The sequence below is a fragment of the Maniola hyperantus genome, chromosome 8 (assembly GCF_902806685.2).
Source record: "Maniola hyperantus chromosome 8, iAphHyp1.2, whole genome shotgun sequence".
Lineage (NCBI taxonomy): Eukaryota > Metazoa > Arthropoda > Insecta > Lepidoptera > Nymphalidae > Maniola > Maniola hyperantus.
The window spans coordinates 3,863,481-3,890,931 of record NC_048543.1 but is presented as its reverse complement, the minus strand read 5'-3'; the positions used below and the strand labels follow the sequence as shown (position 1 = coordinate 3,890,931).

Below are 27,451 nucleotides of genomic sequence, written 5' to 3'. Positions count from 1 at the left end.
CGCAACCGCGCCAAGTCCTGTTGTTTGATCGGATGTCATTTAAATAGATAATTGGGTATTTGACTACATCAAAAATAAATTATTTCTCAGTGATTATTAAATAGAGGGTCTTCCAAAATACGTAAGATCCACGTCTTTTGTTGGTTTTAAGTGTAATAACCATTTAAAATTATCTATTTAACTATAAAAAAGCACGTCAAATGATTGTGACGTCACCAACCGGTATTTCATAGAAACTCGTATACTAAGCGCGCGTTTTGACGTTTGATAAAAAGTTACTGATTTGACTAATTGTCAAATACCGTATTCTGCTAACAACAACAAATCAATCAATAACTACAGTACTGTCAGTAGTAATGAAATTTCGGCTTTGTAGTGCGTTGTCTCTGTCACTCATACCTATATGACGTTTTGTCGACCTCAACGACAGAGACAGTGCTCTACAAATTCACTATCTCCTTCTAAAGGTCGATGTACATTAGTTTCGGCGGCGTACTGTACATGTTTTATTAGAACAATGCTATTGATAGGTAATATTGTTTCCACGAATAAGTATTGTTTCAACTGTAAGCAAATATGCATAACTAAAGTGTTTGCTAATATCGTAATATGAATTGTTAATTCAACAGAAGTGCGATTGCGTAAGTTTTAACCATCATGGCAAATCTAAGCGATTGGTCATAAATGGTAAAACCGAATTCGAATTGCGTAAATTGTATCATCATATGAAGACCTACTGGTGACCGGTGACTTAAAAATTTTTCATTAGAATCGCGTTTTATTATACAAATAGCATTAGTGAAAGTCAATATTTTTTGTTTTTAAGAATTATGTCGGACACAAAAACAATGCAACTTAAAAGTTAACTTATTAATTTCATCATAAAAATTACCTTTCATACTTAAAACATTGAATTCTAACGTTATTATTATATAATGCATTTGCAATAACTAAACGCTTTGAACGAATGAATAGTCGAGTTTACTGCTATTCGACAATAGGTGGCGTTAGTGGACTTATTTTTTCCTATGTTTTTCCTCTTAGATTATGCTTTTTCCTGTAAGTCTACGTTTCAAGTGTCAATTAAGTGACAAGTGACAGTGGTGTCAATGTCAGTAATGACAAATTACGAATTTTACGAGAACAAATTACAATAACAAATTAGACAAAATTCTCAGTTCGATATCTATTCCATAATTTCCATACGTTAATAAAATTAAGAAGTCTCCGGCAGAGAAATGCCTATAAGCACTCTGGCCTACTAGAAGCCAACGAGGGGAACGTGGGGGCACAAAGTTATGAGAAGCAACGCCTTGAAATTGCTTGGATATCAAATGGAGATTGCAGAACAGGCACTGAAGAAGTTGTAAAGGCATTATCCTTAACCCTAGAACCCTACTTGGTTTACTATGAACAGCCCAGAGTGTTATCGGAGCCTCAATAGCTCAACGGTTCGAGGAGCGGACTGAAATCCGAAAGGTCGCCGGTTCAAACCCCACCCATTGCACTATTGTCGTACCTACTCCTAGCACAAGCTTTACGCTTAGTTGGAAAGAAAAGGGGATTATTAGTCACCATAATAAACTTGCTAACATTCTTTATAAAAATAAATCAAAAATCAAATGTTAAGTTTTCTCACATTAAGACTTTTTGAGTTATTTATAGCATATAAGTAGGCAAATAATTTATTATTTACTATGTGTTCATAATTAGTAATCTTTGATCAAGAGCGGTGATAGTGTAGTGGTTAAGATGTCTGCCTCCAATGTGATAAACCAGTGATGAGTTGATGATGATGAGTTGTGTGCCGTGTTAAAATTGACTGTGATTCACATTCAACATTTTAGCATATTATAAGTAGGTAAAATTTTCCTATGTTTATCATAAGTAAACAGATAAACCCAACTAAAACCCAAAGAAATACCTAATAATACCAAACGGGTGGGGCTGAGTAGCTAGTAGGTTCCTAATCATCTGTCGCTTATCCTATATTTTTATTATTTGTAATAGTTGTAGACAATAAAGATGTTTAATATCGTAATTTACATACTTTTTATTTTATGAACAGAATTTTCTCCTCTTTCATTTGATATCCTACTTACCTACTCATTACCATAGCAAAAAAATTTTCAGAGACCTACTATTTAGGGTTCCAAAAGATAAAAACCGGCCAAGTTCGAGTCAGGCTCGCGCACCGAGGGTTTTGTACTAGTATTTTTTCGACATTTTGCACGATAAATGAAAAACTGATGCATAAAAATCTGTTTTAGAATGCACCAGTGAAGCCCTTTCATATGATACCCCACTTGATATAGTTATCTTACTTTGAAAATTGTTAACACTAATTACCTATTTGTTCATGACCACAATTTTTTTGTGTGATGTAACCACAAATTCACGGTTTTCAGATTGTTCCCCTTATGTTTGCTATAAGACCTATCTACCTGCCAAATTTTATGATTCTAGGTCAACGGGAAGTACCCTGTAAGTTTCTTGACAGACAGACAACAATGTAATCCTATAAGGATTCTGTTTTTCCTTTTGAGGTAGAGAACCTTAAAAAGGAACCCTTACAGGATCACTTCATTGTATGTCTGTTGTGTCTATCAAGAAAAGGGAATCAAAACCTACAGGGTACTTCCCGTTGACCTAGAATCATAACCACAAATTTCATGGTTTCTGGATTTTTTCCTTTACTTGTAGTATAAGACCTACCTACCTGCCAAATTTCATGATTTTAGGTCAACGGGAAGTACCCTATACTTAGGTTTTCTTGGCAGACATGACTATTCTATCCTAATTTTTCTTATTTTCATCAATACGTACCTACCTACTATAATATAAGACCAATATTTTAGCGTTTAGTTAGTACAGCCGGGACAGATAGTATTTATAATAAGACCAATACTTTGAACTCTGTAGAGATACGTGTAGATCTCTGCCTTGACTGCAAGTATGGGTGTGAGTTCGTCGACAAGTTGCTGGAACAGTGGCAAAGATAGCCTGTAATTGTCCACAAATTCCCCTTCTGGGATGTGGCAGGGGCTTTCGGCAGCTGGGAACTCCTCATTCCCATTCTCAGCATGTATGGGTGAGCTATTTTCACAATTACAATTAGGTAGGTACTTAACAAGATAAAGTAAAAAGTTAAACAGCTAGGTACCTACTCTTAAGAAATAGGTAAGTAGATAGGTACCTAAATATAGCTACCCTGGGGTCTAATCAACTAAGTAAAACTCTCTCCAATGTATGAAATGAATAGATTTAATTGCAAAAAACACTCACCAAATATTTACACGGTTTAAACCTATGATGAAACAGAAAACTTACTTACTAAAACATAGCAATTAATTAAATAAAACTGTAACTAGGTTCCTACCTAACTGATTAAACTGGCATGGCCAAATAAACAGAATTAATTGCATAGGTACCTACTTAATATTGTACTAACGAATCGATTGAGACCACATTTATCAAAATCGGCTCAGTAGTTTAGGAACATAAGTACTTAAATACAAACATCTAGGTACAAAGACTGCTAAAATCATATCCTTACCTTTTTGCTTTGCCGTAATAATAATAATATTAAAGCCCTTTATTTACTGAACTTAAAAATACTTAATAGAGTTTTAATAAGTACCTAGGTATCGTTCCTACCTACCTAGGTAGTAGATAGGTATAACTAGTACAGTACCTACATTCATTAATAACATAAATAAAAAATGCTTTATCATTATTATTGGTAGGTACTTAATAACATTGCCCTTGAAACCTGTTACATTACTATTTCCTAAATATTTTAACATAAATGTACCTACCTACTTTTACTTATTAGTAAGTATATTTTTGCTATTATATGTAGTAATAATGCATACTTCTTTTTCTCGTTTATTTTATCTTCAGTATTTCTATATAAAAAATATAAGTACCTACCTATTAGGTAGCTACTTTCCTTTAAGTATAACATTCTAGAATTTTAGTCTTTGACAATGTTTTTTTCTTAAATGATAGTAGATAGTTGGGTAGGTCCTTATAACATTCTATTAAATAATAAAAGATGTAAGTAGCTATTTTCATTCTTTTTGACTGGAATATGGAAACCAAGGTAAATTAAATTGTTGAATAAATGATCAAATTAAAAGTTGTAAATAATATTCATTCTTATGTAGGTACTTGTCTAGTGTAGTGTAGAATGCAAATAAACAATTCATTTTTACTAACTTATATTATTGATATTGTATCCAAGGAAGTAGGTTCTTTTAATAATAAAAATGTAGGTATGTAAGGTTGTGTCTGCCAATCCGCAGTTGGCCAGCGTAGTGGACTATGGCCAGACTCTTCTCATACTGAGAGGAAACCTGTGCTCTGTGGTGAGCCGGCTATGAGTTGATCATGATGATGTTTTAAGTAGGTAGTTAGGTATAGTCTATACAAAATGACTCCTCACGCACCATTTTAACTCTATGAGTCAACTTTCACCTTAAAGTGTGGTACCTTTGACATGAAATTTGACACATAAAGTTAAAATGGCGCGTAAGGAGTTAAATTTTATACCATTAAACCATTTAATGTTTATAATAAAGTAAGCTATTTTACATAACATAAAATACTACATTAAATAAACAAACAAAAATTTAATTACCTACAAAACTCAGGTACCTATTAGATTTGAGTAGGTAGGTACATACATAAGTACCTACAACATAATTATACCTAAGCCAATTTAAACTTAAAACAATCTGTCTGTAATCAGTCGAGTTCTTTTCTAAGGTAATCAGTGAACAAATTACTTAAATGCTAATTTGTTTCCAGTAGATACCTAGGTAGATACCGTTTAGCTGTGCAGTACACCCTATTCCCTAGGGTGTGAGGCCTCCTTCAGGTGTTTTCTGTGTCCATTTAACATACGGTACCTACCTAGTCAATCAAAACACCTATGAACTGTATTTACACTGAAGGTTATTGGTCTAACCTCTCAGGGTGACCAGCCGGATTGAGAGGCGTCGATACCTAGTGGTTTTCTAGCATCTAGCATCACTAAATTATTATCACTAGTTGTAGTTTAGCTAGGTACTTAGGTATGCAATGAATTATTAAGTACCTTTTATTGCAATAATAACGTCAATTTTTGTTTAAAACACTTTTTGATAAAGAGCTGTGTTAATTTGTGCACTGTTGAGCCTACGGCTTTGCCGTAGTCGAGTAAAAAGGTACAAAATTTACCGCGGTGAAGTAGGAATTGGCTTAAAAAAGTTAGATAATTATATTTAAAACCTATATTATGACCTATATTAAGACCATTGTCATAGGTCTCGAGTCACAGTTATTATTTGACATAAGCAATGGCCTCAAAATAGTTACACAATCGAAATTAGCTGTCAAATCTTATCAAATCATTCACTCCATGGTCTAAAAACCAATCTCATAACCATGTAATGACTAAACAATCATGAACACCTTACACAATTCGAAATTGTCGTTTGACAACTGAAATCGTCTGTTTACGCCATGAAATGAATACCATTTCCATGGTAATTTTTTACACAATCGCACCTCAGGAATTAAGTCGAACAAAGCTACAAGTTCTAGTAACTCACAATTACAATATATTAATCTACATCTGTGCTTGTATAAAAGGAGAAACTGGCATGTTTATTCCTATCAAAAAATTGTAACAAAAAAGAGCAACAAGATAAAAATTAAAAACAGGGAAGCACTTATATATATCTTACTATATCTTATATCTATCTTACTATATCTTATATGAGCTGTGTTAGCCTAGTGGTTAGGACGTCCGCCTTCTAATCGGAGGTCGGGGGTTCGATCCCGGGCACGCACCTCTAACTTTTCAGAGTTATGTGCGTTTTTAATAATTAAATATCACTTGCTTTAACGGTGAAGGAAAACATCGTGAGGAAACCTGCATGCCTAAGGGTTCTCCATAATGTTCTCAAAGGTGTGTGAAGTCTACCAATCCGCACATGGCCAGCGTGGTAGACTATGGCCAAAACCCTTCTCACTCTGAGAGGAGACCCGTGCTCTGTAGTGAGCCGGTGATGGGTTGATCATGATGATGACTTATATCTACAAGAAATATCTACCAGTGACCCTGGCAATGGGAGAGGTTGTAAAGGAAGAATATAGGTATTATAGGTACAACAAAGAGAAGATGGGACGTATCAACGTGCTTTGAGCTGGCTCAAACTGCTGGGCCTAGGGACTTGAGATTTTTTATTGACGACACTCGTAACACAAGTTATCTTAGTACGAGTGTCTAAGCACTCCTTTGGCAGGATCACATATTGTTAACTAGGATGGGAATCGTTTGCAAGGAGTAAAATTGTAAAAGTCATTTATATTTGTAAAATATATAATGAATAATTTGATATTGAAATTACACATATTGAAGGTTTTCTCTAAGACTCTTACTAAAAAAGGACTAATCCCACTAAAAAATCATGATCTTTAAAACGTCCCCACGAGGATGCAGACGTGGTAGATATAGTAATAATATATTAGTTGAAAACCAATATATTGTTCTGCACATGCATACTGCACACGTGGGATTGAATAATTATATCCACCTTGAGTTAATAATTTTAATTACAATCATTTACATTACATCTTAAAGAGGAAATCCTTGATAAAGATCCTATAAAATACAAGCGTATTACAAAGAAACCAAAATAATAATAACGCAGTAATATAAACCTTTACAAAAATATAAGATGAGTACCTAAGTAAGTACGTGTAATCGCATATTCACAGTTTTCAGATTTTTCTCCGAATGTCTGTTATAAGACCTACCTACCTGCCTTTCATGATTCTAGGTCAACGGGAAGTACCCTGTAGGTTTCTTGACAGACCGACAGACAGACAACAAAGTGATCCTATAAGGGTTCCGTTTTTCCTTTTGAGGTACGAAACCCTAAAAAGGCTGTATAAAAAGTAATAGATTAAAGTGGATGTAATAACTTATGTACTTTATTTAACTTAAACTTAACCTGCGTAGTACTTCATACAATTATATTGATGACGCATCAGTAATGTGATATCCCACTGCATTTAAGCGCCTCCTCGTACATCGCTAAGGTTTCCATGTCAGTTAAAAGTTAACGAGCAAAACTTATTACGGAGCTATCGACCACCCCTACACAATCCAATTATCGATAATTTAGACATAGATAAGCCGAGGATTTTGTTTATTCGAAAAACTGTAGAAGCTAAACCGGTATTATCGATTATGGCGATAACCGCGTGGTCAGATGTAGTCATCAATTTGGGTACTTGTCCCACCGCCAACTACGAGGAAGCAACTAGCTACCGACTAATTTTGCGGTCAAGAAACATACAATCGATATACAAAAGTAACTAAAAGTACTACGCGGCCGAAAGTAATGTACATCGGCCTTTACAATGACATTTCGGCTTTGTAGAGCGTTGTCTCTGTCACTCATACCTATATGACGTTTTGTCGGTCTCAACGACAGGGACAACGCTCTACAAATCTGTTATCTCCTTCTAAAGAGCGATGTACATTACTTTCGGCCGCGGAGTTTTTTATTGGCATAGACTCATACAGAGTCTATGCTATACATACCCATAGTACGCTACAGGTTAAGATGGCAACCCCGCACAGCCTCCGTCCTAACCCGGTGCGGGGCGTCCTCCCGCCTCATACCCCGATAGCCATCTCGACCTGTCACGTAGGTATATACAAAATATTATGTCTCGGCCGCCTATATCCGAGCGACCGGCGCGAGTAATCGCATTTCTCAAGTCGTTTCTCGCTAATCGTCGGCGGTGGGACAAGTGCCTTACACCGAGTAATTGATGACATGAACCCAGTAGCCTATTGGGAATGAGCGTTGCGTAGGTATTATGTCACTACACACTACATACCTACGAGGTTACTGCTCTTTCGTTTATTGGCCGGTACTTCTTGTGACATATTTACAGTTACAGACCTAAAAATAGCAACTGAACTTTTAGAATTCAATATTCAATGATATAATTAAATAATTCTTTTTTCGATGCCAAGATAAGATTTTGCATCAACATTTAAATGGATGGAAGATACTATAGAAATAACAATAGTGAACTGGTCAAGTAGATAGGTACGTGTCAGACATTTGAAACTATAGCTTCTTGTTTTAACTACGGAACCCTAAAAAAATTAGCAACGTAGCAATTTTTTAGCGATAGTTTTTCATCATTCCGACGAGTTCAATGTCTTCACAAAATAATTTACCTAGCAAATTATGTTAGGAAACTACCTACCTAAGCGCTTTTTAAGTGTTTATAAGCGACTAGCACGTAGTTCGAATGGAAATTGGAATAGTAGAGTGAATATGTAGAATAGAATAGAATAGAATGTTTTTTTATTCATGTAAACTTTTTACAAGTACTTATGAATAGTCAGTACCCGTAGTACAAGATTTTACGTCTCACCAAACGAAACGAAATACTTCCGCGTTACAGTAAAATGGACCTAAACAGCCTTGAATTGAAGTCAAATATTCAATGGGGCCGATTCTCTAGTACACAATCTCTAAACTAAACTAAATTAACAGGTCTAAATCTAGTGCTTTCCTTTTCCGCAAGCAACATTATGAAAGGGATAGCAATAGATTTAGACGTGATATTTTAGTTTAGTTTAGAGATTGTGTACAAAGGAATTAGCCACATAAACTAAATTAACAGGTCTAAATCTAGTGCTTTCCTTTTCCGCAAGCAACATTATGAAAGGGATAGCAATAGATTTAGACGTGATATTTTAGTTTAGTTTAGAGATTGTGTACAAAGGAATTAGCCACAATGCCACTGATTTTAATTTCGCAATGTTTCCGCTTGGAGCGCTGGCTGTAGAAGTGTAGACAAACTTGAGCTTTAAAACAAGGCTTTTAAGATCCAGTTTACTGTAACGCGGAAGTATTTCGACTCTCGAATTTGGTTTGGTTTGGTGAGACGTAAAATCTTGTACTACGGGTACAGGTAGTTTTAATTTACCACATGTAGTCGGCTTTTGACCGCGTCTTCGTCCACGATGAATTAGATTATCCACTACGAACCTTTTGTTTTTCGGGATGAAAAGTAAGCCTTCTCTAAGTAAGTAAGTCTCTCGTTATTATGTTCGCAACATACATGGCACAGATGATGGCAATCGGGGTAGGGACGCCCCACACAGCCCCCGCGCTAAACCGGTGCAGGCGAGCGCGGGTGACGCGCGGGTGTACGGGGCGTCCTCCTGCCTCATATCCCGATTGCCATCTCGACTTGTCGCGTACTATATACTAGGGCGAAGATCACAATATAGTCCCCACGTTTTATTTCTTTAAGGCGTGGCAAAAGGAATTATCCTAACGAGTTTACCATTTTATTACATCATTACATTTGTTTGTAGAGAGCGCCTCGTTGACTACGCTATATCTATGGCGCGACGCGTGATACATTAGGTACCATTAAATTAATTATTTATCAATAGTTTATGGTTCTTTATCGATTATTATACTTCAGTACACTGGCTGATGCCCGCAACTCTGTCCCCGTGGATTTTCAAAACTGCCGTGGGAACTTTTTGATTTTCCGGGATAAAAAGTAGCCTGTCACACTCTCGTTGCGCGAGCCTGACTCGCACTTGGCCGGTTTTTATTAAACCCATTGGTTTCTACAAGCTAAATCGCTTGGCGCCACGGCTTCGCAGGCATGTGAAAGAAGTAAACAAACAATCAGCATTGAGCAATAGCATATGTATTATATGTAACAATCAACAAATCTCAGAACAAATGAGAGAATTATAAATAACCATGTGAACCAGATATGTACAGATAAAGATGGTCATTTCACACTTGATTACCACTGTGACCGTGAAGGAAGCTTTCTACTGTGCCAGCCGTTTGATCTAAGTTACAATGACGCAAGACGGCACGCCAGGGTGTCGCTGTTGCTAAAAATACTACGCGTGCTCCTTTCAGGCCGGATTTATAACCTGATTCTAGCTTGTATACTAATACTATTTCAGTTACTACTTTGATAGCAACTGCGATTCTAATAGCATAAGTTTCGGTATAATGCGGCAAACCATAACAAACGAAATCTATATAAGTACTTAGTACAAGTACAAACTATTTTAAATTTACTAACCATATAATACGCATGTGATACGATTTTCTTGTGTTCTATAGTGGGAAAGAATCCGGAAAAGAACGGGACAACTGGTGTTGTTTTGAAAGTGTTTATGCCGAAATGGAGATGGGCCGGGTGTGTCTGTAGGACTGCAATGTCCGATGGTCCCTTTTGTTACTAGTATGGAGATTGGAGACCACGTACCGGAAGGAGAAACGTTGGAAGACAACCGCGTTGGTCCGACGACATCACCAAGTTTGCTGGAAAAACTTGGACGAGGCTCGCGTAATACCGGGAATGGCGTGCACGCGATGAGGCCTATGTCCAACAATGGATAAATAAGGGCTGACAAAGAAGATCTATAGTGTGATCACGAGTAGGAACATGGTGGTATCCCTTAGGCCCACCAGTGGGACCAGTTGCAAGCATCAGCTATTAGTAACTAGGCCTAGAGTGCGGGAACTCTCGTTTGATCCTGCATCGACGATAAGTCAAATATTAGGCTATGGTGACGTAAAATCAAATAAAAATAGGGCTACTAGGGCTACCTGCATCAAATGTACTAACATCTGACGCCAAAACGTCGAAGCCTCGACGTTTGGTTAGAAGTTCCCTATCTGTCGTGAACTGTAGTTATATGATCATTAATACGATTTAAATGTCATAGAGATTCAGGCTCTAGGATGGCGTCTCGGAATACTCTGCCAACACGGACGTGTCGCTTGACATTAGACAATGCGGGTTAATCGCTACTCCAAATGTTCGACATAGATCCTTTGAAGCCCACACTTGCGATGTAACACACGCGACGCGTGCCAATAGAGGCAGATCAAAATATTAGGCGACTTTAACAATGCTTTGCCACGGATGGGTATTTTTGTACAGAACGCGGCCAAGAATAATGAACATCGATCTTTAGAAGGAGACAGCAGATTTGTAGAGCACTGTCTCAGTCGTTGAGACCGACAAAGCGTCATATGGGTATGAGTGACAGAGACAACGCCCTACAAAGATGAAATGTCATTTTAAAGGCCGATGTTCATCACTTTCGGCCGCGTAATGTAGATGGATTTGAGATGTGACCGCATTTCGAAAACGCGTTATATATTATTATGCTTTACTAATAAAAATTTACGCATTATGTACTTACCTACACAATGGAACTAAAGTTAAACTATTTTAAATTTCCAGAACGAAAACGTTGGAACCAAAAACGCACTGTATGTATTTTCTTTTGCGACACCGCCGCGCCGCCATACGAATCATTAATCCTTCGAGCCGTTTCTGCAGCACTGGTGCCACGATGGAACTCGTTCTCGTAAATAACGCGTATTTCAAATTTTCCATATTTTAAACTGAGTAAATTTGAAATTGGAATACCTCACCAAAGAGGAGATATTGAGATCAAAGTGGCCAGTACGACAAAACGCCAATTTCATATGTAAGGAACTAATAAGTAATAACATAATGTAAAGAATATTAGTATGTTTTTTCAGAAAGGTTCTTTCTTGCCTTAGACATAAAAGACGTAACCTCATAAACTTTCTTACATCACCTTATCTTTTGTCGGGGAAGTTTTCTATTTTATTTTTCTACCTTATACTTACATGGTAAATTAAAACTACCCGACTATTCGAAAGCGCTTGTAAAAAGTCTACTTGAATAAAAACATATTCTATTCTATTCTATTCATGGCCGGCCATACCTATGTTACGTGTATGTTCAACATTTTTGGTTTTATTCTATTTCGTAATACAACGAAAATGGCTTCATAGATGGAGATACATAGAGACCACTTTCTTCGTCTACGTCGGACCATCTTCCCACGCAATTGTTTAACGGTACATTATGTATGTGAAAGGGACAAGTGCTTTGACAATTGGAGCGTCAGCCGACCACGCATAATTCTCACATAAAATAGGTTATGTTTAAGTAACTTGTTACATTATTTGGTAACTTGTAACCTGAGTTAAGACCTGGAGAGTGACATAGGGTACTTTTTATACCGGAAAATCAAAGAGTTCCCACGGATTTTTAGAAACCTAAATCCAGGCGGACGAAGTCGCGGGCATCAGCTAGTTAGTTTAATACAACAGTTTACAGTATGTGTCATGTGAATCTATTTTAAAAAAGCTACTAATGCCATTTTGGTAGTCAAGCTCCCACGTGCTGTTGATATTTTTAACTCGCGAGAATAGTAAGACGCGAGTAACATTGACGGCCCATGGTGTTCAGTGATGGCTTTTTTAGGGTTCCGTACCTCAAAAGGAAAAACGGAACCCTTATAGGATCACTTTGTTGTCTGTCTGTCAAAAAACCTACAGGGTACTTCCCGTTGACCTAGAATCATGAAATTTGGCTAGATCACACAAAAAAAATTAAATTGTGGTCATAAACTAATAATTTGTATTTTCAACTTTCGAAGTGAGTGACTATATCAAGTGGGGTATCATATGAAAGGTCTTCACCTGTACATTCTAAAACAGATTTTTATTTATTTTTATGCATCATAAATTTTGAATTATCGTGCAAAATGTCGAAAAATTACGACTGTAGTACGGCACCCTCATTGCGCGAGCCTGACTCGCACTTGGCCGATTTTTTTTTAGATTTACACACCAATTTAAGAGCTCAATTCACCGTTACGAAGCGATAATGTACCCGGATAGATTTGTTTAACACAATCTATAGTAGGTACCTACCTACTCGTATATTCTAAAAAAGATTTTTTATGCATAATAGTTTTTGATTTATCGTGCAAAATATCGAAAAAATATGACTGTAATAGCCCTCGGTGCGCGAGTCTGACTCGCACTTGGCTGGTTTGATACTGTATCAGAGATTAGCAGATTTTCGCGTAAGCAAACATCATACTGTTAATTATTTGCAGTATAGGTATAGTATGTTGCGTAGATAATATTATGTACCCAGATATCCGCACTTTAGCATTATCGACGCCGACAAATACGTAGTCATTATCATAAGGAACGCAAGCACAAAGTGTAGGATTTGAATTATTACAAGGTCTCCAAGGCTGTATGTTGCAACAATCCCTGAGCAACCTGATTCATTAGATTGTGGAGTTGATATTTTTCCAACAAAATAAATCTAATGCCTATGTTATTTTGCATTACGGATTTTTTTTCTTAATAGTGATAGCGAGCAAACGAGCAGGCGGGTCGCCTGATGTTAAGTGATTACCGCCGCCCATGAACATTTGCAGCACCAGAGGAGCCACCGATGCGTTGCCGGCCTTTTAGGAACTTGTTGGTCCGCCCCTTGAATAACCCCATGTTGTAATCTAGTGGGAACACCGCCGATGGGAGTTGGTTCCACTGCAGTTTGCATGTTTGTTTAAGCTTTCGTATTTAATTTAATTAACACTATCTAAAATTCTACCTTTTAAGGGTACTAAGCCTCTGCTGTCCGTCCGTCCGTCCGTCCGTCTGTCAGCGGGCTTTATCGCATGAACATAATATTAGGTAGGTAAAGAGTTCAAATTTTCGGTGTGTATTTCTAAAAAAAATAAAAAATGGCAAAATGGCAGCCATGCATATCTTGTATGGTGGCACGGAGCTCTTCGTATGCCAGTCTGACTCGCAATTTACCGGTTTTTTCGTTTTTGTGTTATGACCTACGGCTGTCTATGGAAAAGGCGTTTTTCTTTAGCATAGTGTATATTGCAACATTGCAAGTTGCAACTGCAGAGATGTAGGTGTTATGCACTCTTGCGTCATTTATGAAGACTTTTGCGCAGTAATGGTTATCACCTTCCTACTTTTCTATACTGCGGTGAGCAGTGAGCAATATGTTTCTATTATGTTGGTTAAAGAAGTTTGCCTTGAGTTATTCTTCCACGTCATAATATATGTTAAACTGTATAAAGAATCGGTATTTATAATAAATTGCTTTTAGAGTTACCTACGCGCTCAAAATATAAGAACGGAGAATCCATTTTCAAACACTTGTCGAAAACTTAATATAATCTTCAAAATAAGTTTATTTTCTAAAAATTAACATATCTAAATATATAAAAGGAAAAGGTGACTGACTGACTGACTGATCTATCAACGCACAGCTCAAACTACTGGACGGATCGGGCTGAAATTTGGCATGCAGATAGCTATTATGACGTAGGCATCCGCTAAGAAAGGATTTTTGAAAATTTAACCCCTAAGGGGGGGGAAATAGGGGTTTGAAATTTTTGTAGTCCACGCGGACGAGGTCGCGAGCATAAGCTAGTCTCTATATAAAATGAATCGCTAAATGTATTGCTGATCGCAAATCTCGAGAACAGCTGAACCGATTTCGCTAATTCTTTTTTTATAATATTCCTTGAAGTAGGTACGAGGATAGTGTTCCTACGGAGAGAAAAATTTAAAAAATTGCCTGAAAAAGAATCGACTGTTAGGCGGTACGAAGTTCGCCGGGGCAGCTAGTTAGGTATAAAAATTAACATAAAAACATTATTATAATATTACTTTTTAAGAAATAGACTTTGTTACTTTGTGGAATTATACGACAGAATGAAGGAAGAAACGTCGTTTTGAATGTAAAATTATATTTTTACATTTACTGATGAAAAACACCAAAAATCAGGCAATTTATAAATGTATTTTAATGGGTGCTTTATATTTGAAAAGAAGTATTAATAAATGTTTCAATATTCGGCCAATTTAATAGTCAAATGTGAACAGCTAATGTTTCCGTGGCCTACTAAAACCAAGAATAATATCAATGTTTAGTCAAAAGTCAATAAAAACTACAGGATGTTTTGATCTTGAATTAAACACGGTGACATACTAATTGTGCCACCATCTGTTCAAGTCGAATCAGACGAAAACTCGACTTGACCTGAATACATAAATTTCTCCGCACATTCCAATCAAAACAGACTAGATTTTTCAAAGTTTATCTAGACAGGTTCGACCATGCCATGGCCAGCTGCCATTTATTGAATCGTCTCGGCCTGGTTTACATTCTTTGCTCTAAAGTTTCGGCCTATGTGCCTACAAGCTTTTACCTTTTAAAGATTGTTTAATAAGGATTTCTGTGGAAGAACAACTTTTTTCAAACTCTATGGGCTAATGCTTGACTGCAAAGTGCAAACACACCAAAAAGATAGTAGGTACATAGGTAATGATGCAGCATAAATTGGAGCGCCTGCCTAGAAGCTGCCTATTCACTTTAGAAAAAAAAGCATAATTATTATATTTGAAGAAAAAAAATTATTTAATCATGTAGGTATGGTATAGCTCTGTTGAATATTCTACTATATTATTGTGTCTCGAATTCATCACGCATTCGGAAAGTTCTACCTTTCGAACTCTTTAATTCATCATCATTACTTTCGGCCGCGTACAGTAACTTTTGCCAATTTTGCCTAAGGTCCAGTTGCATGACAGGCGATTAAAGTTACTTTACAGTTACCGTTAAATTTTGATCAGTAAAAAGCAAAAAGGTTGCACGAGTTAATCATACTTCCATAACTAAAGTTAAAGTTAAACTGACAAAAATGTTGCATGAGTAAATCATACCTCCATAACTAAGGTTAAATTTAAACTGGCAAAAAGGTTGCATGAGTTAATCATACCTCCATAACTAAGGTTAAAGTTTAACTGGCAAAAAGGTTGCACGAGTTTATCATACCTCCATAACTAAGGTTGAAGTTAAACTGGCAAAAATATTGCATGAGTTAATTATACCTCCATAACTAAGGTTAAAGTTAAACTGGCAAAAAGGTTGCATGAGTTAATTATACCTCCATAACTAAGGTTAAAGTTAAACTGGCAAAAAGGTTGCATGAGTTAATAAATCATACCTCCCCATAACTAAGGTTAAAGTTAAACTGGTGCAAAACCCTGACTTAGGTATGCAATCCATTTCGCTTTTATTGACGGTTCTAGTTTAACCATAACCTTAACGTAACTTTAACCGCTAGTCATGAAACTGGATCTAAGGTTCTTATCATGAGAGTTGCCAGTTCTTAGAGTGTATGCCACAACGTCACCTTGAACAACATACGCGATATAACGTCAATCTAAAATAACATTCCTATTAGGGATCCACAACAATAACTAATCTAACCCTTATTTTATCACGTTCGTCTTTTCGTGCGTCATAACAATATATACGGTGAAAGCTAATAAAAACCGTTTATACGTAGTTACCTTAAAGGTTCCGTATACTATATTGAGCTGAAATCTGGTTAACATCCCACTGATATAATACCTACTCATAATTATGGGGAAATGTGTTCGTTTGTGGGTTTGTCCTTCAATCGGAAGGAAATTGTAACGGGTCGACGTGATTTTTTGCATGGATATAAAAGGTGACGTGAAATCAAAAAAAAAACAGGCGTTTCATAGGATACCTAGCGTCAAACGTAGGTAACATTTGTAACAGTTAAATAGTCGCGTCCTACGATGCGATGCAAATGCGAGCTCACGCCGGTATTGTTCCACGCGCTCGTGTACTGTGTACGGATGTAGCACTCAGACTAATGCAGATGGCGAACGCGGGTTGTGGCGCGGCGCGTAGGTTGATGTGTTCCAACCAATAGTCCCTGGCGCTAGGACTTCGAAGTCGCGAGTGGCTGCACTTTCTCCAGGATGTGTCCAACGGGCGTCGCGCGAGACAGGCACCGGCGGCGTACGTTCTTTAGAGTTCCCGGAGCCTCTCAATAACGCGCTGAGGAGGGCCACCGAGGGGGTTTTAGTGGGTAGAAATCCCACATAACCCGATTGGGTATCTTCAGAAGGTTGATGTGTTCCGCTCCCTCACGTGGCGCGCCCCACTGACGGCTAAAAATTCTATCGCGACGCGTCTTGCGGTTAACGGACTACACCCCACCTCAATGTTCATAACGTAAGAATAAGCCGCTCATCTGAAACCTTATCGCACCGAGCGCAGACCTATTTTTATAACAAATTAGATTACTTTCTAGGGATTCTTATAAAACTGTAACGACGATAGCTTATAGAATTCCGATCATTCTTATAAGAATGCAGTGAGTAACGTCACACCAGAAATTAGCACAAAAGAGGAGTCTCACGTGTAAAGCATGCAAAATATTCATCCTCTGAACACCGGCCAAGTCCGAGTCAGTTCGCGCACCGAAGGTTCCATGCTCGGATATTTTTTTGCACGATGAATCAAAAACTATTAGATACGCATAAAAATAAATAAGAATCTGTTTGAGAATCTACAGGTAAAGCCCTTTCATATGATATCCCACTTGGTATCTTACTTTGAAAATTGAAAACACTAATTATTTGTTCTTGAACACATTTTAATTTTTTTTTTATGAATCCACAAATTTACGGTTTTGGGATTTATTCCTTTACTTGTGCTATAATACCTACCTACCTGCCAAATATCATGACTCGTATGTCAAAGGGAAGCACCCTATAGGTTTTCTTGACAAACACGATACCTAGACAGATGGACAGACAGACATACAGACAGACAACAAAGTGATCCTAAGGGTCGCTTTTTTATCTTATACTATGTATATCCTCTGATCCTTGCGGACGAAATCGATCATTATCATATCATAATCATTGCAAAAAAGTTACCCAAACAAATCTTCAGGAAAAAGTCTATAACACTTTTCATTAAAGGGGATCATAACGATATCTTTCGGTATTATATAAAGTTATACGTATAGGCACATCCAATTACTTCGTCCCACGCGATCCCCAGTATTAAGTATACAAGAGCTGGTCCTAATGAACTTCATACTAAAGGCATTACATAATCGCTGTAACCTTATCTAAGCTTAAGTTAATTGCTGTGACTTGTTAAGGTCACAAAGGCCATGATTTAAGGATTAAGTAATAAACATTTTCTTAAATAACTTAATAATATTATAATAAACTTTATATTGTCTTCTAAATATATGAAAGGAAAAGGTGACTGACTTAGGTACTGACTGACTGATCTATCAACGCACAGCTCAAACTACTGGACGGATTGGGCTGAAATTTGGCAAGCAGATAGCTATTATGACGTAGGCATCCGCTAAGAAAGGATTTTTGAAAATTCAACCCCTAATGGGACCAAATAGGGGTTTGAAATTTGTGTTGTCCACGCGGACGAAGTCGCGAGCATAAGCTAGTAGTATATAAACGCCAGTTCAACTAATGTAGCTAAACATTACGTACGATAACGGGCGATAAACTTAAATGCACAGACATCTGTTTTTTAAACTGCAATGTCTGGTCCAGTTTATTTTACGTTATTTCTTTCATACACTATTTATATCTTACTAGCGACCCGCCCCGGCTTCGCATGGGTGTAATGAAGATACTAATGTGGTGTCAGTGAGGCGTGATTAATAATCCATACTTCGATACTAATATTATAAATGCGACCACCCGCGCCCCCTCAGTCTCGTTTTGTTGCGCGTTACCTTCGATTTTTTACCGACCTAACTCACATTATTCCAATTTCCCTAGGGATCTCTAACTTTTGTGAATTGAACAGTACCTATAAACCTTCCTCTTGAATCACTATCTATTGGTGAAAACCGCATTAAAATCCGTTGCGTAGTTTAAAAGATCTACGCGTTCAAACATATATACAAACAGCGGGAAGCGACCTTATTTTTAACCGACTTCCAAAAAGGAGGTGGTTCTCAATTCGGCCTGTTTTTATACTATGTAGAGATACCGATGCATTCCGCGTGGTGCTAACTATACCTAGGTATTGGCTAATAGCTATTAGTTATTGCAAAATAGTGAAACTTTTAAATCAATTTTTGCAATGATACCAATATTCGATATAATGTGTATGTAGAAATATGATTGCGATTTTGTGTCACTTTCATTTTACCTGAAAAAATAACTTTTCAACAAACTACAAAAATTATAGTACAGATACATCAACAGTATTATTCTTCGTACTTAATTTTTACCAATTAATTTTTACCTCAAGATTTCAGAATTTCCTGAACAATATTGTGTATGTGGAAAAAAGAAAAATAGCTGATTTTATTTATTTTTCCAAGCGAAACAATTTCATACAAAAACATTCTTTTACATGTCGGTCGATTAATCAGTCAGTCAGTCAACTTTTCCTTTTATTTATATTTAGACTACCTCATGAGCATCAATATGAAGGGACTCGTATCTTGCTCGGTTCACCATTACAGCATCAAGTTCCAGTTTTCACTCCAGCTCTATAAAGCAAAATGCTACAAATGGAATAGGGAAGGATGTGGCATAGCGCGTTCTACATCTCCGCATTTAGTACAAATATTTTACAAAGCGATGTTTGTGTTACACTCAATTCTTTGGCGTGGTTTTAGGTAAATATTTTTCTCTCGTGTTGCTACTTTGTTTGATAGTTTTTTTGCTTATGTTTCATCATTCACCTGTTACTTTTAAACTAGTAACATAGAGTCTGGCTAACGAAAGAAGAGACTGGAAAAGCGCGGCAAATTAAAAAAAATTGCAGTAGGTATGGCATGCCCAATATTAGTTTGACAGACCTGGAATAACCTAATTTGATACTTTAGAATTACTTATTTTTATTTCTATTCTATTAAATTAGGTTATTCCAGGTCTGTCATACTGATATTTTTTAATTTACAGCGCTCATCCGGGCTCTTCTTTCGTTAGCCTGACTCTAGCAGTAGTTTAAATTTTAGCCCCTCCTTGAAATATGTAGATACTTAATTAATGAGACCGATCATATGCAAATTTAGTCAAAATGTCATAAAATACAATACACAAGCATATTTTAAACACTCTCAATATGTTATAATGTTAATAGCGGGTACTCACAACGATTGCGAATTACAACGATTACAAATTAATACGTTGATTTTGAATTATCGATATTTCGACCCCGTTGCATTATACCTAGGTACTGACCTTACCTACATTATATCATGTCGTCAAACCACAAAATAAGTCTTGAATCATTACTCTTGATTTGTATGACAAATTATTATATTTTATTAGTTATTTTATTACGTAAATGAAATCAGCGCCGTAGCCTCGTGCATGTGTATTTATTCACAGCTGCTCAAAAGTAGGAAATCGGTCAAGTGCGTTTCGGGTCTAGCATGAATAACTTTGACTTGACCTATGACTTTTACCGTGACTTGCATTTACCTACTTATTAACTGTTCGGTAAAGATTATTTAAATATATAAAATGAAAAGGTGACTGACTGACTGACTGACTGACTGACTGACTGATCTATCAACGCGCAGCTCAAACTACTGGACGGATCGAGCTGAAATTTGGCATGCAGATAGCTATTATGACGTATGCATCCGCTAATAAAGGATTTTTGAAAATTCAACCCCTAAGGGAGTGAAATAGGAGTTTGAAATTTGTGTAGTCCATGCGGACGAAGTCGCGAGCATAAGCTAGTTAGAATATAATCATGATCATCATCAACCGATAGATGTCCACACGCCACGGTCTTGCGCCGCCTAAATCCGCGGCTCGTCTGATGTCGTCCGTCCACCTTCTTCCAACCTTGGGACCCCAACGTACATTTATATCGGTTTTCCGAACTATATGCCCTGCCTATTGCAACTTCAGCTTCGCAATCCATCGAGCTATGTGCTTTAGTTCTCCTACGGATCTCCTCATTTCTGATGTGATCACGAGATCAGAGATTGATTCTGAGCACAACCTAATTTTAGAGTATTCGCATCCTCTCCTTACTAATGTAATATGAAAAGGACAGACGCAGTTTGACAGTTTTAAATTTAATTTTTAGATAAGACATATATTTTTTAATTTTCTTGGCGGCCATTTCGAATTTTTTATTATTTGTTGTTAAACCGGTAATGGAAATACACATTCTATCAAAATTTCAACTCTCTACCTAGTACCTACCTATAACGGTTCACGAGATGCGTCCGCTTACAGACAGACAGACGGACGAACGGACAACGGAGGCTTAGTGATAGGGTCCCGTTGGCACCCTACGGGTAAAATCATAGATAAGTTAGGTAAGTTTATACTTTTAGGTACATACATAGATGGTTAAATAAACACTAAAGCAAGCTTATTATTTGTCAACCATTATTACTGTAAAGTTCCTAAAATTAAATATTGGAAAGATGATTGAACTTTTGAATTTGCGGCGCAGTAGCTTTGGTCTTTTAAAAGGAGGCCGCCTGCTTTTTCTTTGCATTAGCTACCAAAATGCTTAAGCGCCCAGGCGTATAACAAGCGGCCAGTTTTTTTGCCCTATAACTACCGCCCTACCTATTTCTAAAAAGCGCTTAATTGTAAAAAGTTGTTTCTGAGTTATCGCCAAAAAACGTAAAAAATTTCAAAAATGGACGTTTGTAAAATTAATGCTACGTAGGACCAAGGTGTTTAGTTTTTATTTTGGTCCTACTGAGAATTCTTTCTTGAAACATCCGCTTTTGTAAATTCTCACATTTTTAGCGACAACTCAAAACTATTTTGTGCATTTACATAACCGTTTTTAGGGTCCCGTACCTCAAAAGGAAAAACGGAAAAACGGTTTCTTATACTTAGGATCACTTTGTTGTCTGTCTGTCTGTCGAGAAACCTACAGGGTACTTCCCGTTAACCTAGAATCATGAAATTTGGCAGGTAGCTAGGTCTTATCAAAGATAATATATTAAACAAGTACAGATCGCTCACTCTCTATTTAAAATTGTAACTAGTTCAAGACTATTACTAGATGGCGTCACTTGGTTCGTATGAAATATATTTTTTATGGATTTGACGAAATATCATATTTTACTTGTCTGGTTCATCAAATTTATTTATATTTAGTAACAAAATACAAAATTTTCACAACATCACCATCGGAAAAAGCTAATTCTTAATTTTAATTATTGACTCATTGAACTTTACGATATCCATAGCATTTTGCTTTGGATAGCTGAAGTAGTATTACAAAATTCCAGTAGATGGCGTAACAAAAATGACTTGTTACTTGAAAATAAAATTATTATTTGCCTTTGGATTGGTGACGGTTAAATTTGACGGTGTATTACAATTTTCTGAGTGCTTTTATTTCTTTTCCCTATTTCGTTTGTGAATTGTTTCTGCTATATGAACTCCGAGATTCTGCTAACCCGATTACTTGTGCTTGCTCCTGGATTTTTGATGATACCAAACTGCTGACCTACGCTTGATACCGGACCCTTTGATGATTGCCTGTGATTTTGGATTTCGTTTATTATTTGAGTAAAATTTGAGTTGGCTCTAAATAAAATTGAGTTTCATCAGCTGTTCGATAGATGGCACTAAATAAATTCGATAACTCACATTTTAGCTTGCACAATAATGCCATCACACTATAAGGAGTTGACCTACAAGGTACCGGCGACTTAAAGGAGTTTTACGCAAGCTTTAAATGAATGTATGACGTTAGCGATCTTACTTGTATATATTATCTTTGGTCTTATATAGCAGACATTAGGGGAAAAAAAATTTAAATGTGTTCAAGAACAAATATTGCTATTTTCGATTTACAAAGTAAGATTGCTATACCAAGTGGGGTATCATTTTATTTATTTTTATGCATAATATTTTTGATTTATCGTGCAAAATGACGATAAAATACGACTGTAATACAGAACCCTCGGTGCGCAAGCCTGACTCGCACTTGGCCGGTTTTTAGGGTTCCGTACCTCAAAAGGATAAACGGAACCCTTATAGGATAACTTTGTTGTCTGTCTGTCTGTCTGTCAAGAAACCTACAGGGTACTTCCCGTTGACCTAGAATCATGAAATTTGGCAGGTAGGTACATCTTATAGCTGACATTTGGGGAAAAATCTGAAAACCGTGATTTTAGGGTTAGATCACACAAAAAAAAATTGTGGTCATTAACTAATAATTAGTATTTTCAACTTTCGAAGTGAGATAACTATATCAAGTGGGGTATCATATGAAAGGTCAACCTGTACATTCTAAAACAGATTTTTATTTATTTTTATGCATCATAGTTTTTGAATTATCGTGCAAAATGTCGAAAAAATACGACTGTAGTACGAAACCCTCATTGCGCGAGCCTGACTCGCACTTGCCCGGTTTTTTTAAATAGGACGGCACCTTACGACTACATGTAAGGCTAGATAAATAAAAACTACCTAAAAAAAACTAACGCTTTAATTGCAAATATTGCTCCATCGCTCATGTATATTTTATTGGCACATAAAGTTTCTAATGTTTAAAATTCATTTAATAGTGTTAATTAAATAAATTTTTTACGGGTTCTCCGTGTGCCAGTAAGGCATTTGCATCATCTTTAACGCAATTAAGTACTTTAACCTAGTTTTCATACGGTCTTTAGACAACAATAGTTAAAATTCTTCAAATTAAAAACTCTTTACTTGACTTGAGTTTCACTGCAGGCGAGCGAAGGTTCAAAAAAGTACATACATAATATAATGTACAGCGAAATTTTGCCTAAGAGCATGCAATATTTTAGGATCTACATCTTATTTAAGTTTTCTTTTTCTCTATTACTATAATATGTAGTTATACATTAAGAAACTGTGACGATTATTTTAAATACACATGTATCGCGCACGCATGCACGCAAGTTTTCACGCTCACAGATTTGCACGCATTTATTTTTATTTGATTATACAGAATTTTTTTGAATCCATAGATGGTTCCATACGCAAAAAAATGCAGCAGGCTTATGTGACACTTATTTCTTTTATTTCAGTGTATCACATAATATTTCCATAGCTTAAAATTATAGTTTTTTTTCTTACTATATATTATTGCGTTTTTATGTAGTATTTTTTTTATATTTATTTATTAATCATAGTGTAGGTAAGTACCTATACTTACTAGAAGCTGAACACAATCGGCACAAGACCGTAATTTGTGGAAATCTTTACAAAAACACCAGTCCAGCAGTGGACGTAGATCGGTTAAGACGAGCATCAACGACAATCCAATAAGTTACTATTAAGACCCATATTCTGAAATCGTCTCTTAGTTGAGTCGTTTGCGGAAAGACCTGGGAACTCCATTATAATCCCAAATCACTACCATAATTTGATTAATGGGAAGAGGTCACAACCCTTAGCAATGAGGAATACAACGCAGAGAGAAAGAACGTAACATAGAATGCCGGGACTTACCATTTCCTTCTTCAAGTAGACCAGTTGCGAGTCAAGGTCGGTGGGAGGGTGTTCCTCAGCAGGGGTCAGGGGAGGCTCTCGGAGATCAGGCTCGCCGTCAGCGAAGCCGCTGAGGCTCTTTGGCAATGGAGGCATCCCTTGAAGGGACATGGTGCTGATGGCTCGGAACTGCTTGCGTAGTCTGTTGACAACGTTTATGGATTTACTATAAGTGTTTACAGCATTGTAAAAGTTAAGCGCCACCCTGGCCAAGTGCGGATTGGCAGATTTCACACATCTTTGAGAATATGGAGAACTCTCAAGCATGCTTTAGCTTTCTTCTACATGTTTTTCCTTCACCGTTAAAGCATGTGCTATTTTTAGGGTTCCGTACCTCAAAAGGAAAAACGGAACCCTTATAGGATCACTTTGTTGTCTGTCTGTCTGTCTGTCTGTCCGTCTGTCTGTCAAGAAACCTACAGGGTACTTCCCGTTGACCTAGAATCATGAAATTTGGCAGGTAGGTAGATCTTATAGCTGACATTTGGGGAAAAATCTGAAAACCGTGAATTTAGGTTTAGATCACACAAAAAAAAAAATTTTTGGTCATGAACTAATAATTAGTATTTTCAACTTTCGAAGTGAGTGACTATATCAAGTGGGGTATCATATGGAAGGTCTTCACCTGTACATTTTAAAACAGATTTTTATTTATTTTTATGCATCATAGTTTTGAATTATCGTGCAAAATGTCGAAAAAATACGACTGTAGTACGGAACCCTCATTGCGCGAGCCTGACTCGTAGTTGTATTGCTTAAAACGCACATAACTCCAAATATTGACAGTTTTGCAACTTTATTGACATGTAGATTGTAGGTATCTGAATTTTCTTCAAATCCAACGATACCAGAATCGCGTTACGGTTAGTGTAACATCTCCCACAAATAGTAAACTGTTCAATGTATCTCTTCCTACACATAAGGCACTGATGCTGTTGTTTTTCGCTAAACTAAATTTAAGAGTATCGGCATCCTCTTCTTTTTAATATTGCTAAAAAAGGGCGAAACGTGATTTTTACACTTAACTCAGTCAACTTACTCAGTTCGGTGCTTTCTTCATATAAACGTAGGAGGGAAATTACAACAATATTCGATATTGTACGCACAAAACTAAGATTTATATCGATTTATCTCGTCATTATCTAGGTTTATTGATATAAAAACATTGAAAAAAATATTGATTTAAAAGTTACGAGGCTCAAAAGATTCCTATTTTAACACTAAATTAATGACAACTTTGGGCGTAAATAAATAAGATTAGGGATATGAAAATTCTAAAACAATTTATCATTAGACGTAGTTTATTTATTCATAATTTGAAATAATTTTACTTTGCAAACATGAATTCAGCAGTTTTTTCTCAAAAATACTTTTCCTGGACCCTTTTCGGGTGCTTGATTTTGGTGAAAATCATCGTGCCTCTCAACTTTCTCATACAATGTCAAGTGAAAAGCAAACATGTTACCCACGTGCGCTGCCAATTTCGGTCGAGCGTCCTGCGTCACCTTAAAGACTAAAAACGATACGCTCGCAACTGGCAGTTAAGGTCACGAGGTTTGACGGCTCTAAATTAAACTTAAAACTGTCAAACTATGTCTGTCCTTTTCATATTATATTACTAAGAATAGGATGCGAATGCTCTAAAATTTAGTTGTGCTCAGCATCAGTACCAATATTATACATAATTTTATCACCCGCTAATCGAGGTGAGCCTAGTCGTGTTGTCGTGCACTTGTAAGGAATCCCATCAACCATGGAGTGCAAATTACATTATGCAGGAATTTCAAACGGCTTAAAGTGAAAGGAATTCGCTCGACTTCTAACTCCAAGATTGCATTGTTATCCTATGTTTTTTTAGGGTTCCGTACCTCAAAAGGAAAAATGGAACCCTTATAGGATCACTTTGTTGTCTGTCGGTCTGTCAAGAAACCTACAGGGTACTTCCCGTTGACCTAGAATCATGAAATTTGGCAGGTAGGTAGGTCTTATAGCAGACATTAGGAGAAAAATCTGAAATCTGTGAATTTGTGGTTACATCACAAATAAAAATTAAATTGTGGTCATGAACTAAAAATTAGTATTTTTCATTTCGAAGTAAGATAACTATATCAAGTGGGGTATCCTAATGAAAGGGCTTCACCTGTGCATTTCAAAACAGATTTTTATTTATTTTTAAGATCCAATAGGTAAGGGTTCCGTTTTTCCTTTTGAGGTACGGAAGTCGGAACCCTACGTTGTACGGAAAGCAATTAATGACGTCACATGGCGTAAACGACAAATATTTTTCGATTGTGACGTCATTATTCACCTTCCGTACAGCGCGGCGTGACGTTCATGGTAAAAATAAATAAAAATCATGATTTTTTTAAACGTTTAGATTCCACAACATTACCTAATGTAGTGCATGTGAATACGTTTAACCTTGTTGACATTGACACACCTAAAAACATGATTCAATCGCGAGTTGCGAATTAAAAACTGGCCTTTAGAGTTAAAATAGGCACTTCGCAACAATAAATTAAACTTTACACCTGTGGCTAAACAATATAAGGGTTCCTTGTTTACTACGGAACCCTAAAAACGATAATTAATAGGCAGATATATTTGTTTTAACTTTTATCAAACATCTAGGCCGTCGTCATAAAACCAGTTTTATATGTATACTTGTAGAGCATAATAATTCTAAAACTGAAATCTGCACTAGCGTTTACCTGCCGCTTTGTTCGCGACAAATCATCATTTCTACGAGCCGAACGTGTACCTAATGCGAATCTAAAAATACCGCTTATAAATCTCTATTACGTAAGTTAAGAGGAATGGCAGGAGATAGATTTCGGTGGGCAACTTTACTTTATTTGAATTTGCGATTTCGTCCGCTAGGACTACACAAATTTCAATCCCCTCTTTTATCCTCTAACCCCCCGTTCCCACTTGTCGTTTGTCGGGCCCAGATCGGATGTTCCAGTGGCAGAACATTTTATAGGAAGGTATTCACACTTGTCGGAATCCTTCCCCCGGTGACGCTGTAGCGGCCAGAGGGCCTACGCAGCATAGTCAATCCGAAACAACACAAAAATGTCGGAATCCGATTTTGTCGTTATGTAAAAATGTACCGCCACTTGAACATCAAGCGACAAACGACAGGTGGGAACGGGTGGTTCGTAGTTGAATTTGCAAAA

General features: G+C 36.8%; 1 protein-coding gene across 3 annotated transcripts in view; it reads right to left on the bottom strand.

The window, feature by feature from the left end:
* The window catches only part of LOC117984314 (anaphase-promoting complex subunit 11-like), a 75,037-nt gene that overhangs the window by 40,905 nt on the left and 6,681 nt on the right, over positions 1-27,451 (bottom strand). For 2 of the 3 annotated variants that reach the window (XR_011237027.1, XM_069500303.1), the window contains exon 2: positions 24,234-24,414. Coding sequence is in view for 1 of the 3 variants with exons in the window: in XM_069500303.1 (XP_069356404.1) it covers positions 24,234-24,414 (181 nt within the window). In the remaining 2 variants the exon portion in view is untranslated. Of the gene's footprint in view, positions 1-24,233; positions 24,415-27,451 lie in introns of those variants that run through there. The other variant, XM_034970949.2, reaches the window with a different exon arrangement.